At 37.9% G+C, this 14,567-nt stretch overlaps 1 protein-coding gene across 21 annotated transcripts in view; it reads right to left on the minus strand.

The window, feature by feature from the left end:
• LOC149748030 (uncharacterized) overlaps positions 1–14,567 on the minus strand; it is a 218,059-nt gene that overhangs the window by 114,492 nt on the left and 89,000 nt on the right. For 18 of the 21 annotated variants that reach the window (XM_089921032.1, XM_089921031.1, XM_089921025.1 and 15 more), the window contains exon 3: positions 9,414–9,876. In XM_089921032.1, coding sequence (XP_089777158.1) covers positions 9,773–9,876 — 104 coding nt within the window. In that variant the 3' untranslated portion in view covers positions 9,414–9,772. Of the gene's footprint in view, positions 1–3,442; positions 4,472–9,413; positions 9,877–13,712; positions 13,886–14,567 lie in introns of those variants that run through there. The other 3 variants (XM_089921038.1, XM_089921035.1, XM_089921034.1) reach the window with 2 other exon arrangements.

Here is a 14,567-nt window from a genome sequence, read left to right on the forward strand (position 1 = left end):
CATGGAATACTGCTCAGCAATAAAATGAAACAAACTTCAGATGCATGCAACAATACAGATGAATCTTGAAAACATGCTGAGTAAAAAAAAAAAAAGACTCAAAATTTTCACACTGTATGCTTCCAGTTATATAAAATTTAGAACAGGCAAACTAATCTATAGTGACAGAAAACAGATTAGTAGTTGCCTGGGATTAAGTGTGGAAAGGATTAAAAGGGAAAGGACACAAAGGATGATAGAAATGTTCTATATGTTGTTTGTGGTACTTACTACATAGTTGTATTCATTTCTCAAAATGCATTGAACAGTATGCATATAATAGGTGCATTTTATTGTATGTAAAGTATACTTCAATAAAGATTACTTTTAAATTTGGGAAAAAATGTTACTTTCAAAAAATGAATTGTTACAGAATTGTGATTTAAAGACTGGATTATAAAAAAGGATGAATAAGTACCACAGATGCATGATACTAAATTATGAAGTAGGTTAAACTTCTTTTTTTATGCTCTTTAGCATTTTCTGTAATCTGCTCCTTTCTCCCTCCCAACCTCTGAAAATGCCTGGAACATTATTTTCAAAGAGAAACATGAGAGTAACAGTAGAAGTAATAATACCTCACTTTTGATTAGTCACTATGGTTTACTAACCTCATATACTATCTCATTCTATTTTTAACAACCCCATAAGGTAGACCTTTATTATTTTTCATTTTACAGTTGAGAAAACTAAAGCTCAGAAACTACTAAAATTCCCTAAAGCTTCATTTAAGTCTCAGCTCCAATGACACCTTCTCAGAGACGTCTTTCCTGACCTCGCTTTCTAAAATAGTACTTGTCTATTCCCTTATGGGCTTTATTTCCTCAAATATGTACCACTAAACTGACATGAGGACAGGAACTTTGTCTATGATGTTCACTACCATATACACCTAGTTCAGTGTTTGACGCATAGTCAGTTTCCAATAAATGTGCTGAACATTGAAGTAGTTTGCCTGAAGTTATAGAGCAAGGCCAAGGTTCTAACCCAGATTTTTCAACTCAGAAAATCTATTTCAGATTCTATTTCATTCTAGAGTCTGAAGCAAAACCCTGTCTCCTGACCCCAAACACTTCAAGTTCCATTTGTCCCTTTCTCCTGATCCTATGACCCTTTTTGTTATTTCTTCTGAATCATCCAAGCAGAAATTGTAGTTTTGGTTAGTGATACCAATGAGGGATGAGCTAGTTCTAGGTCTGAACAACATTATCTCTTGAAATTCTTTTTTTTTAAAGCAAATTTTATTTTCTATAGGCTACAATACAGAAAACCCAAGGAATAAACCTATAATAACTCAAATGAATTAAAAAGCAAAGGCAAAATACTACGTACATGAAGCCTGTGTCTTATTTATCTTTGTATCCCTGTTGCCAGGTATACAGGCATACTTCGGGGATACTGTAGGTTCAGTTCCAGACCACCTCAACAAAGTGAATATTGCTATAAAGAGAGTCACACTAATTTTTTGGTTTTCCAGTGCATATAAAAGTTATGCTTATACTATATTGTAATCTATTAAGTGTGTAATAGCATTAGATCTAAAAAAATGGACATATATAAAAAGTACTTTATTGCCAAAAAATGCTAACCATCATCTGAGGCTTCAGTGAGTCCTAATCTTTTTACTGGTGGAGGGTCTTGCCTCGATGTTGACGGCAGCTGACTGATCAGGGTGGTGGTTGCTGAAGGCTGGGGAGGTTGTGGCAGTTTCTTAAAATAAGACAGCAATGACATCTGCCACATTGGTTGATTCTTCCTTTCACCAACGATTTGTCTGTAGCATACAATGCTGTTTGGTTATACTTTACCCACAATAGAACTTCTTTCAAAATTGAGGTCAATCCTCTCAAATCCTGCTGCTGCTTTATCAACTAAATTGATGTAATATTCTAAATCCTTTACTGTCATTTCAACAATCTTCACAGCATTTTCACCAGGAGTAGATTCCATCTCAAGAAATCACTTTTCTTTGTTCATCCTTAAGAAGCAACTCCTCATCTGTTCAAGATTTAGCATGAGATTGCGGCAATTCAGTCACATCTTCAGGCTCCACTTCTAATTCTAGTTTTCCTGCTATTTCCACCACATCTGCAGTTACTTCCTCCGCTGAAGTCTTGAGCCCCTCAGAGTCATCCATGAGGGTTGAAATCAACTTCTTCCAAACTCCTGTTTGTGCTGATATTTTGACCTCTTCCCATGAATCACGAATGTTCTTAATGGTATCTAGAATGGTGAATGCTTTGCAGAAAGTTTTCAAGTTACTTTGCCCAAATCCATCAGAGGAATCACTATCTGTGAAGGCAGCCATAGCCTTACGAAATGTATTTCTTAAATCATAAGACTTGAAAGTTGAAATGACTCCTTGATCCATAGGCCGCAAGATGGATGTTGTGTTAGCAGGCATGAAAACAACATAAATCTCATTGTACAGCTCCATCAGAGCTCTTGGGTGACAAGGTGCACTGTCAATGAGCAGTCGTATTTTAAAAGAAATTTTTTTTTCTGAGCAGTAGGTCTCAATGGTGAGCTGAGAATATTTAGTAAACTGTGTCATAAACGGATGTGCTGTCATCCAGGCTCTGTTATTCCACTGATAGAGCACAGGCAAAGTAGATTTTGCATAATTCTTAAGGTTCCTAAGATTTTCAGAATGACAAATGAGCACTGGCTTCAACTTCAAGTCACCAGCTGCATTAGCCTGTCCTTTGACGCTTTGAAGCAAGGCATCGACTTCTCTATGAAAGTCTGAGATGTCATTGTCCTCAATGGAAGGCTGTTTCCTCTACACTGAAAATCTGTTGCTTAGTGTAGCTACCTTCATTAATTATCTTAACTAGATCCTCTGGATAACTTGCTGCTGCTTCTACATCAGCACTCTCTGCTTTACCTTGCATTTTTATGTTATGGAGATGACTTCTTTCCTTAAACTTCATGAACCAATCTCTGCTAGCTTCTTCAGTTTCCTCACCTCTCTCAGCCTTCATAGACTTGAAGGGAGTTAGGGCCTTGCTTGCTCTGGATTAGGCTTTGGCTTAAGGAGAATGCTGTGATTGGTTTTATCTTCTATCCAGAACACTAAAACTTTCTCCATATGGGCAATAAGGCTGTTTCACTTTCTTATCATTCATGTGTTCACTGGAGTAGCAGTTTTAATTTCCTTCGAAAACATCTCCTTTGCATTCACAACTTGGCTAACTGTTTGGTACAAGAGGCCTAGTTTTTGGCCTATCTCGGCTTTCAACATGCCTTTCTCACTAAGCTTAATCATTTCTAGCTTCTGATTTAAAGTGAAAGGTGTATAATTCTTCCTTTCATTTGAACACTTAGAGGACATTGTAGGATTATTAATTGGTCTAATTTCAATACTGCTGTGTCTCAGGGAATAGGGAGGCCTGAAGGGGGAGAGAGAGAGAGATTGAAACATGAGGGAACAGTCAGTCAATGGAGCGGACAGAACACACAACATCTATGGATTAAGTTCTCTGTCTTATATGGTCATGGTTCATGGGGCGCCAAAACAATTACAATAGTAACATCAAAGATCACTGATCGGGACTTCGCTGGTGGCATAGTGGTTAAGAATCCACCTGCCAACGCAGGGGACATGGGTTTGATCCCTGGTCCAGGAAGAATCCCACGTCTCGGGGCAACTAAGCCCATGTGCCACAACTACTGAGCCTGCACTCTAGAGCCCGCAAGCCACAACTACTGAGCCTGTGTGCCACAACTACTGAAGCCCACGTGCTACAACTACTGAAGCCCGCACGCCTAGAGTCCATGCTCTGCGACAAGAGAAGCTACTGCAATGAGAAGCCCGCGCACCACAATGAAGAGTAGCCCCCGCTCGCCACACCTAGAGAAAGCCCACATGCAGCAACGAAGACCCAACGCAGCCAAAAAAAAAAAAAAAAGATCACTGATCATAGATCACCATAACAAATATAATAATAATGAAAAAGTTTGGAATGGTGTAAGAATTACCAAAATGTGACACAGGGACACAAAGTGAGCAAATGCTGCTGGAAAAATGGAGCTGATAGGCTTCCTTGACACAAGGTTGCCACAAATCTTTGACTTGTAAAAAACACAATATCTGTGAAGCACGATAAAGTGAAGTGCAATAAAATGAGGTATGCCTGCAGTGCCTGACAATTAGTGAACTCAAATATTTGTTATTTATATGACTTAGATCACATCCTCTCTCCCAATACCACACAGTCACAACTGTCTCCTGAAGATATTGGTGTGTTTTTAATCTCAGTACTTCCTGCTTTTCAATCGTAAAGTAACACTTTGCTAGAGTTCAGTTCTACCTAACTCATACCCTTCCTGCTACTGAGGCTTCCCCAGATAAAAAGAGCAATACTGTATACCCACCACTATGTTGCTCATGTAAGTAGAGACTATACTTGTATCTACTGATGACATTCTCCTGTAATTAAAAAATATATACAAGCAATAAGAATCTTATATAGTTGAAAGGTTAATTCTTCTAATAGTCTCATAGCTTCCCTTCAGTTATATATCAGAAAAGGAAACATCACAGAAAACGACTCCTTGGGTACACAGAGTTATAACCTCATTAATAATGTTACAAGAAGAAGCTGCAGATAGAATCAAAGGGGTAAACAAGATAACTGGAAATGGCCCATCCCACTTGTTTTATTACCTTTAATAATAATGTGTATTAAACTCTCTGCTTTTTCTTGATGAAGAAAGTGGGATATGGGGAGGGGGATGTTTTACTATCTGCAACTGACATTTCTACAAGGCCACACTAGCAGAGGAAACAAAAATCCTGGAAGGCTCAGTAGCAAAATGTGGGAGATACAGCAAGGACTATGTAGTCAAATAACCCTGAATCTGAATCCTTGTGCTGTTTAGTAGCTATGGAATCTTGAGTACGTTGCTTAACTTGTCTGAACCTCAATTTAGCAACCTATAAAATAGGGATATTAGTACTGTCTTGAGAGTGTGGTCAAGAGAACTGAATGAGATAATATGTACAAATGCTTAGAGCATTGGTACCTAATGCCTGGTACAAAGTAGTCCTCAACAAATAGGTGAATTAGAGTATAGACTACACCATTATAATAAAGAGACCCCAAAAACAGTGGGTTAAAAAATGGTTGTTTTTCTCTCACTTCTCACTTAACAGTCCCAAATTGGTGGGCTCAATTTGGTGAGATCATCCTGGGACCCAGATTGCTATTTCTGCCACTCTTCACATCAAGGACACTGCTGCAGTTGTAGCCACTATCCAGCCAGTGGAAAGAAGGAAAGTAGGAGTCCCAAGCAAGCAGCTTTATTCTTAAGGAAATGATGCTGAAGTTGCACACATTATTTCCAGTCACATCACACTGGCAAAACTTAGTCTTCTATAGGCCACATCTTGCTCCCTGGGATGCTGAGAAATAAAGTTGGGCGTCATGTGATCAGCCAAATTCAGGTGTTCTCTTCCTAATAGGAAGAAGGGTTAGCAATTTCTGCCATAGCAAACTGGCTTTATTGCAGGAAACATCACAAAGGATGCTCTATAAGGGAAGTATACCACAAAGATGAGTACCTGAAAAAGTGATTAACTTTCAGCAATGAATAACTGCAGAGCTAACAACATTCACAGATTTATGCATTTAAGCAAATTCGATCAGTTGTAGATTCTGATATCTTCAACCTGTGGACTCAGCCGCACTTGGTCCCTGAGCCACTTCTGAGCAATATGAGGAAGCATCAGCAGCTGGCTGGATCTAAAAATAGTCATGGTGTTGTGTTGACCATGATTTGAGGGGAGTCCAGGGATCTCAGCCTTCTCTTAAGGCCTTCTAAGATGTATTCTGCATTGGCTTCCTTATTTGATCTTTATTAATATCTGAGAATCTATATACTTGACTGTCATACCTCCTCCCTACTTCTTCCAGCACTTTCCACTAGGAAGGCCTTGTTTCCTTATAGTCCCAGCTGCTAGCTAAGGATCTTGCTACAAAATAAATCCAGGACTTAAAACCACAATGTTGCTACCCATCTGAGTTTTACTACTCCCTGATGCCTTGCACTCCCACTTCCTATCAGATAAGACTAACTTGGATATTAATGACAGCTGGAAGTAAGCTTACTATGTCCTTTGGACTTGCCATAGTAGGCTGCCAACTATCAGTTTGTTGGGACTGAGTGTGCTTGAAGGGGGGCAATAAAGGAACCTTCAGCCTGGCAAATCTACAAATCTTATTACTGGCTTCTTTTCCCTACCAGTCTCTGCCACTAAGGTCCCAGGCGTGCCTTTCAGTTACACTTGCCCGAGTTATGACTAGAGCAGACAGGAAGCTTCAGGATAGAAGGGTAATGACAAAATGGCAGTTCCTTAAGAAAGAACTGAACAAGGCAGTAACTCTAGGACTGGGGTAAACTTGGCTTGACACTATGTTCCACGACAAAGAACCAAATCTGTCTTGTTCACTGAGTGTTTTCAGTGCCTAGCACAGAATAGTACCTATTAGGAGCCAATATTTTCTGTTAAGATGAATGAGGCACTAAGCAGGGATGTGAGTTCAAAGAAGGGAGAAGCCTAGTTTTGAAAATCAAGACTCTAAATACACCAAATTTTCCTATCGCCAGTATCTCCTTATAAGAGAATCTACTCACACCACCAAATCTTGCCCCACAGCTGAGCCCAGCGACAGAACTGGCTACATCATTTATGGGGCCCTCATTTGAAAATTAAGAATTTCATGATAGTGACAGTGGAACATTAAAGTGAGTGTGGAGAGCCCTTCTGAGCCCAGGACCCCATGTGACTGCACAGGTCGCACACCTATGAAGCTGCTTGTCCAGCAGCCATGTTTACACAAGTAACCTTGCTCCCCAGACACAGGTGACCCAAGCTGGCTCAATGATATCCTCTCCAAAGAACTAAATCTAAGAGACATAGAGATTAAGTCAGTTAGATGGTGGTGGGCACTGAGTGATTAGTTAATGTGGACTTTTAAAGTGGCGGCCATTTGCAACCATGTGCATGCAGTTTCATAAGCAGAAAAGCCAGTTGTAAGAAAAACTGGAGAATGTAGCAGCATTAGGTGAGATAACCAAGATACCATGTGACCACAGAGAGCATCAGAGGAGAGAGAGAAGCTACCTGATGAGTTCTCAGGAGGCCGGATTATAGAGACTACTTTCCTGTTCCCATGAGGCCCAGCTGTACTTGAAATCCCCTATGCCGTCTTAGACAGAACTAGGTTGTGTGTACTAACCACAAACAGATCTATAATTGTTTCTGTATCTATCCATTTGTGTATGTATTAAGTGGATGCATAAGATGTCTCAGACTCTAATCCAGTATCACAGAAGGCTAGTTCATTCTAGACTTCTCTTTTTGCTCATCTGTAACTTCCCTCTTCAACAGAGAGAAACCTGGCTCTTAACATCCACCATCCATTACTTATTTGTTCAATCCTTTCGATCATTTTTAAATTGGGCTGTTTATTATTTTTTTACATATAATAAATATTGAATAATCTTATTGAATTGTAAGAGTTCTTATTCTTTACTATTGTGGATATGTCTTTTACCAAGTATATGTGTTGCAAATATTTTCTTCCAGTTCAAGCTTTTCTTTTCATCTTCTTTCAAAGATCAAAATGTTTTCATTTCAATGAAGTTCAATGTATTGTTTTTTTTCTTTTATAGTTTGTGCTTTTTGTGTTCCATCTAAGAAACTTTAGCTTAAGCCAAGGTTTCAAAGATTGTCTCCTATGTTTTCTTCTAGATGTTTTATAGTTTTAGCTTTAGGTCAAATGATCCATTTTGAGTTAATTTTTGTCAACACAGTTCTCACAAGCTAGCATTTTTATTATTGCATTCACATTTCTTTGGTTATATAATATTCAAATTACATTACTGCAGTAACAAGTCCAACTATTATGAACAGCTTAGAAAAGCACAACCAAGTCTTGGTAAGTGTACTACTCAGCTGAGAGAGGGACGTGCAGAGTATACTAGAGAACAGCCTCCCTAGCCTTCAGTCTTCGGCACTGTGGGCCTCAATGGGCAAGTTTTACTGACAGAATGGTAAATTTTGGTTAATCTGGTATATAGGTAAACAGGCGATGGGTTAAAGAACAACTACCAGATATAAACAAGTGAGTTGACAGATCATTTTTGTGCCTGCCAAACTAGCCCCAAATTATGTCCTTATTTTCGGATGTCACAATTTTTAAAAACTGGCAGACTTGAGTGGATTACAAACTGCTCTTCAGAGTTCTGTGACTCCATGGCGGTTAACTCAGTAATTCAAGTGAAAGAAGTTGCTTTTTTTGTTTTTCTATTTTGCATGGAATTATTTTTTCTTTTCTAGCAGCTCCATAGCTTAAAAGAAAGGGAGTAAAAGTTGGAAATAATGATTGAACAGATACTTACTCAGAGGAAATCAATCAGATATGAGTGTGCTGGATAGTACCTGTGGAAGACAGTGTTTGTTCCCTAACCAACAGCCATTTCCTCCTCTTCGCTGCACAGAACCCTGATTTTGTACCAGTAACAATGTACCCAATATAGCAGACACTAACAAAGCAGCAAAGTGTTGCCAGCTGCAGAGACCCAGTGCTGAGCCCCCATCCTGCTTGATCCTACCTCAAGAAAATTCTACAGTCCTCAGGCATTTATCTGAGTTTTCACTTCTTAGTTAGTTGGCCTTTATAACATCCAAATAAGGTTGACAGGTAAATGAATAAATGGTGACAAGGTGATATTATAAACAGGTCTTGATTCATTTTAGTTATTTAAGGTTGATTCATGAATTGCTTCACCAGGTTGATTCACATTTACATGTCTCAAGGGAGACCACTTTCTCTAGTTTCCTTGGAAGACAGTTTACCAGCCTTACCAGTCTTGATGTCAAAATGTAAATATACTTGTTTAGTTCTCCTGAGAAGAATTTCTCTCTGTAAAAGTGAGCTTAGAATATCGTTTTATTTACCTTCAAAATATTTTTAAGCTTGAGTGATAATGTGCTATGGAAGAAAAACCTTATTTGATCTGATTTAATAAAATCAGAAGTCCCATTTTATGATTTAAGTATACATAATTTTACATTACAATCATTTTGTTTTATTAATTTGGACTATGTTGAGAAAATCATTTTTGCTGTTAAAAGAGCCTGCCTAATTTATTCTTTGAATTGTGAACAGATAAATTTAATTATTAGTCTCTTTAAATTTCCTTTGGAAACATCTTCTCCAAACTACAAATCATAAAAGCCAAGACTGATGTTTTGACTAACCTAAAATACAATGATTGGTAGGCACAAAATAAAGAATAGTTTAAAACGCCATTCCAGATAAATTTGAGAAGACATAGAAATGTAACAAAAAGAAAATACCTACCTCAGCTCCATCACTTGAAGGCATGGCTGGAAGAGGAATCAGCAATGATGCCAAATAAGAAACATGAAAGTCATTTACTCCCAACCACAATTTCACAGAAGTGGAAACTAGGGCTTAGAAAGATTGAGTGATTAACTTTAGATCATATTCCTTGTCATTGGCAGGAGTCTAAATCCAGGTTTCCTTACTTCCAGTCGTGTGTTATTAATGGTTGTTGTTTTCCATTAAATTATCTGTAGTGGGGATGATCACATCTGTTATGGCCATCTTTATGCTGGATATCAATGACTAGTCTAATTGGTCAGTCATCATTATCCTGGTGATCAAAATGATTAGGGAGGTTGACCCCTCTGTTTCATTCACTTCTGAGGGATGAACTTCAACCTTGTCATAGCTGCCCTGGCTTTTTGACTTGGTTTTGTGAGCATAAATTCATCAACTTTTCCAGTTTTCCATTTCAATCCTGGGGAAAAAGAATTAAGAGATTAAATCTAGCATGTAGAGTTGTATAAGTTAATCAAAGAATGAGACTATCTCACATTTGTAAAGCACTTCACAGATGATGAAGTGCTATACGTCACAACTCTGTGAGATATTATTCCCACTTTACAGGTGAGAGATATGACTTGTCCAACTGAGTTGCAGAACCAGACTAGAAACAAGTTCCTCTATCCCCAAATCCAGTGCTCTTTCCACATTTTACCTATTGCAAATCACTTAAGAAAATATTTACCTTCTATTATAATGGACACGATTAACTCATTTCCGTTAAAAAAAAATGAGGGAAGGCCAAATGTTTTTCTCATCTATTATTATTCTAATACTTGGAGAAACACAAACCTGAACTAGGAAGGTTTAAACATTTGTAGTAGAATGAATTAATTAATTCACAACAAACATGTATACTGAGCACTTACTATGCACCACAAGCTGTTAGTTATGAAGGGACAAACCTGTTTCTGGGAGTAATATGTAAACACTAATGTAGAGTGTCATTATTTTAAAAGAAAATTCACAAATTAGTTATAGCCTGTAAATCTCTGGATATCATTAGACAAAGGCCCAAATTAAAGACTCAGAAATGCTTACTAAAAAGAAATCTTCCCAGTCACCTACTTCAATAGCCACCCCTTCAAGATAAGGAAACCTAGAAGGTAGAGGTTAACTGACTTGCCAAACATCACTTCACCAGTTAGTGTCAAAGCAAGATAATTGCTTTAGAAAAGTTTAAAGTTTCAGGACACAATGAGAAGTCTTGAGACTTATTTGAAACTTTAACATCCAGGACCAAACAATGGTTTAACTTGTCTACAGCAAGTAAACATAAAACACAAAGGAAGCTTCTAGTTTCTTTTTCAGTAATGTGGCAATTCCCTGGTCCCTAATTGTGGAGAGATGATTAAATGGTTTATACATAACAGCTATCAGTAATGGAAATCGCCTGACACAACGATCAGGCAAAGTTGGAGCATTTACATTTCAACTACTTTGTTGTTTTTACAAAACTGAAAAGTACTGTTGGTGTTGATACAGTACCCCCCTCCCTCAAAGCTCAAGTTATCACTTTCAACTGTTATGTAGGATACTTTGAGCTGGAAAATTTTAAAGGTGTTATTTCCACAGCACATTAGCATAACAAACACAAAACACCTTAAGTCAATGAGCTTGGCACTACATAGAATTAATGGAATGCAGACAAATGAGATGTGATCAGTAAGTGAATGCTTCGTTTTCAGTCCACTTTATTCATATCAAAGAGTTTCCTCAAAATTCAAAGCAATCTTAACTATCTGTCATTAACTTCCACTGAAAGAAATGGAAAAATCCATTAATAAACACTGCTTGTCAAATTGGAATCTACATTCTTTTAAATCAGTGGAACACTGTAGGCATAGAACCCAAGCATAAATAATGCTGTTAGCAATTGGGTATCCATTCACTTTACTGAATGGCAAATAAGAAAGGCATGCGAGGGCTTCCCTGGTGGCGCAGTGGTTGAGAGTTCGCCTGCCGATGCAGGGGACACGGGTTCGTGCCCCGGTCCGGGAGGATCCCACATGCCGCGGAGCGGCTGGGCCCGTAAGCCATGGCCGCTGGGCCTGCGCGTCCGGAGCCTGTGCTCCACAACGGGAGAGGCCACAACAGTGAGAGGCCCGCAAAAAAAAAAAAAAAAAAGGCATGCGAACAGATATGAAGTACTGGCCAACTTAATTGCTCTTTAAAATACCTGTCTCAACATACCTTGCAAAGTATATACCGGAGGATAAAAGGAGAATGAGGCAAAGGAGGAAATCAGGTACAGAAGGATCTATGATGATGTCAACTTAATTTTAGCTGTAGCACCAAATTGGCCTCTGCTTACTTTGTTTATTCTGGGCATTAGGGTTCTGACTGCCAATGTTAATTGGGTCCATCAAATTTGGTATTTCACCTAATTGAAAATCTTTGAGGATTTCCTTGTAAAAGCACTAATTTAAAAGAATAAAACCTCCTCTATGGAGGTTTAACAGACATAAATGTACACAGTGAATTATAAATCAAGTAATAGGAATAAATACTCATAGCAAATTACAAATAATCCCACTTTACCGAGCATCAATAAAACACAAAACTGAGTAATGAAGATAGACTCTTTATCCTCCATGTTAAAGTATAATTTTCAAAAAATAAAATCATGACTCTCAAGCAAATATAAAATTAACACATGTAAAAGATTTTCTTTAACTCATTAACCCTAATGAGAGAGCCAGTAAGATGTTACGATAAATTCAAAAAGAATTTAAGAAGCTGGAGTATTTACAGGAAATTTAACAAAGAAATATTAAAATAAGATTGCTGGGTTAAGATATAAGCTGGTGATGACCAATAGGCCATAAATCTCTGGGGTTATCTGTTTGGAAGATAAGGACTGTGATTAAATGAAACTATAACTCCATCTGAAAACCCTCCTCATCCCCCAAATCAAAGACTAGTGGGAATTTGAAAAACAATGAGTTGAGAGAATCATCCTTTTACCTAAATTTGTATTTGAATCTCTAGTTATTCCTTTATGGTAGTTTTTCTGGAAATGGAATTAGAGTTTCAAAGGCTATGAACTCTGGAGTCAGACCCAGGTTTATGTCCCCCTCCCCCCTACCCCTTATTACTAGCTTTGTGACCTTGGTAACTAAGGCCTAGGTTTGCTCATCTGTAATGTGGACATCGTATTACAGAGATGCTACATAATATATTTTAAAATTTAGCTCAGACCTATAGCTCAAATAGATGGTAGCAACCAAAAGCAACACCTCACCTCTACCCCACTTTATCATGCATTCCATTTAAATGTCATCTCTTCATAGAGGTCTTCTTTGTCTATCTCCTTCACCCCAGATATTCCCTACCTATAGGTGATGGATGCCTATAATTTATATCTAGAAATCTAATCTATCATTACTTTGGGAAGAAAAGCATTTTATACGGTTAAGGATTGGCTACCTTTATAAATCTCTTACATTTTGGAATTCTCATAAGTTAAACAAATTTAGTTTCATTTATAGTTAGGTATGCAATACAAAATGAATATTTGTACATTTTAAATAGAAGTATATGGGACTTCCCTGGTGGCTCAGTGGTTAAGAATCCTCCTGCCAATGCAGGGGACACAGGTTCGAGCGCTGGTGCTGGAAGATCCCACATGCCATGAAGCAACTAAGCCCATGTGCCACAACTACTGAGCCTGCACTCTAGAGCCCGTGCACCACAATTACTGAGCCCAAGTGCCGCTTCTGAAGCCTGCGTGCCTAGAGCCTGTGCTCCACAACAAGAGAAGCCGCTGCAACGAGAAGCCTGCCACCACAACAAAGAGTAGCCCCCGCTCACAACTAGAGAAAGCCCATGCACAGCAACGAAGACCCAACACAGCCAAAAATAAAAAATAATAATATTTTAAAAAATAAATAAATAGAAATATATTTGGCATATAACACTGTGTAAATGTAAGGGATACAACATACTGATTTTGATACCTTTATATATTGTAGTATGATTGTCATTTTATCAATAATTAGCACCTCTATCACTTTACCTAATTATCATTTCTCATCATTTGAGTGGTTAGAATAACTAAGTTCTTATCTCTAAGGCTTATTTACTACTTGTTGCAAGTTTGTACCCTTAAACAACATATGTTCTATCCCATTCCTCCCCCGCCCCCATCCCCTGGTAACCACCATTTTACTCTGTTTCTACGAATTTGGCTTTTTTAGATTCCACATATGAGTGAATCATATAGTACTTATCTTTCTCTGTCTGACTTACCTCACTTAGCATAATGTCCTCAAGATTCATCCAGGTTATCACAAATGACAAGATGTCCTTCTTTGTCATGACTTAATAATATTCCATTTGTGTGTATTATACCACAACTTCTTAACAATTCATCTGTTGGTGGGCCTTAGGTTGTTTCCATATCTTGGCTATTGTGAATAATGCTGCAATAAACATGGGAGTGCATATATCTCTCAATATCCTGTTTTCATTTCCTTTAGGTATACACCCAGAAGTAGCATTGATGGGTCATATGGTAGATTTATTTTTAATATTTTGAGGAATTTCCATATTGTTTTCCATAGTGGCTGAACCAATTTATATTCCCACTAACAGTGTACAAGGTTTCTCTTTTCTCCACATCCTTGCCAACACTTGTTATCAATTGTCTTCTTAATGATAACCATTTAACAGGTGTGAGGTAATATCTCACTGTGGCTTTGATTTGCATTTCCCTGATGATTAGTGATATTGAGCATCTTTTCAGGTACCTGTTGGCCATTTGGATGTCTTTGGGAAAATGTCTGTTTAGTTCTTCTGCCCATTTTTTTATTGAATTGTTTGGTTTTTTGTTATTGAGTTGTATGAGCTTGTACATTTTAATATTCACAATTATACAGTATTCAAAAATATCCTATATCCTGTATCCTTCGGCACATGACTAAAAGAAAATTTATGCATCCAGAAATCCTTTTCTCAATTCCCTGACAGTGGTAAAGCCTGAAGGAAAAAATACAGGTTTCCCCTTTTTTTATGATAAGCCCTATTCTATGATGCTGGGTAATGCTGTCCTATGTGGGGGTTAGATTCATTTACTATCAAATATTTTCTAAATGTCTACTATAT

The sequence above is a fragment of the Delphinapterus leucas genome, chromosome 11 (assembly GCF_059928025.1).
Source record: "Delphinapterus leucas isolate spDelLeu-1000000601 "Yukka" chromosome 11, BTC_Dleu_Yukka2, whole genome shotgun sequence".
Taxonomy (NCBI): domain Eukaryota; kingdom Metazoa; phylum Chordata; class Mammalia; order Artiodactyla; family Monodontidae; genus Delphinapterus; species Delphinapterus leucas.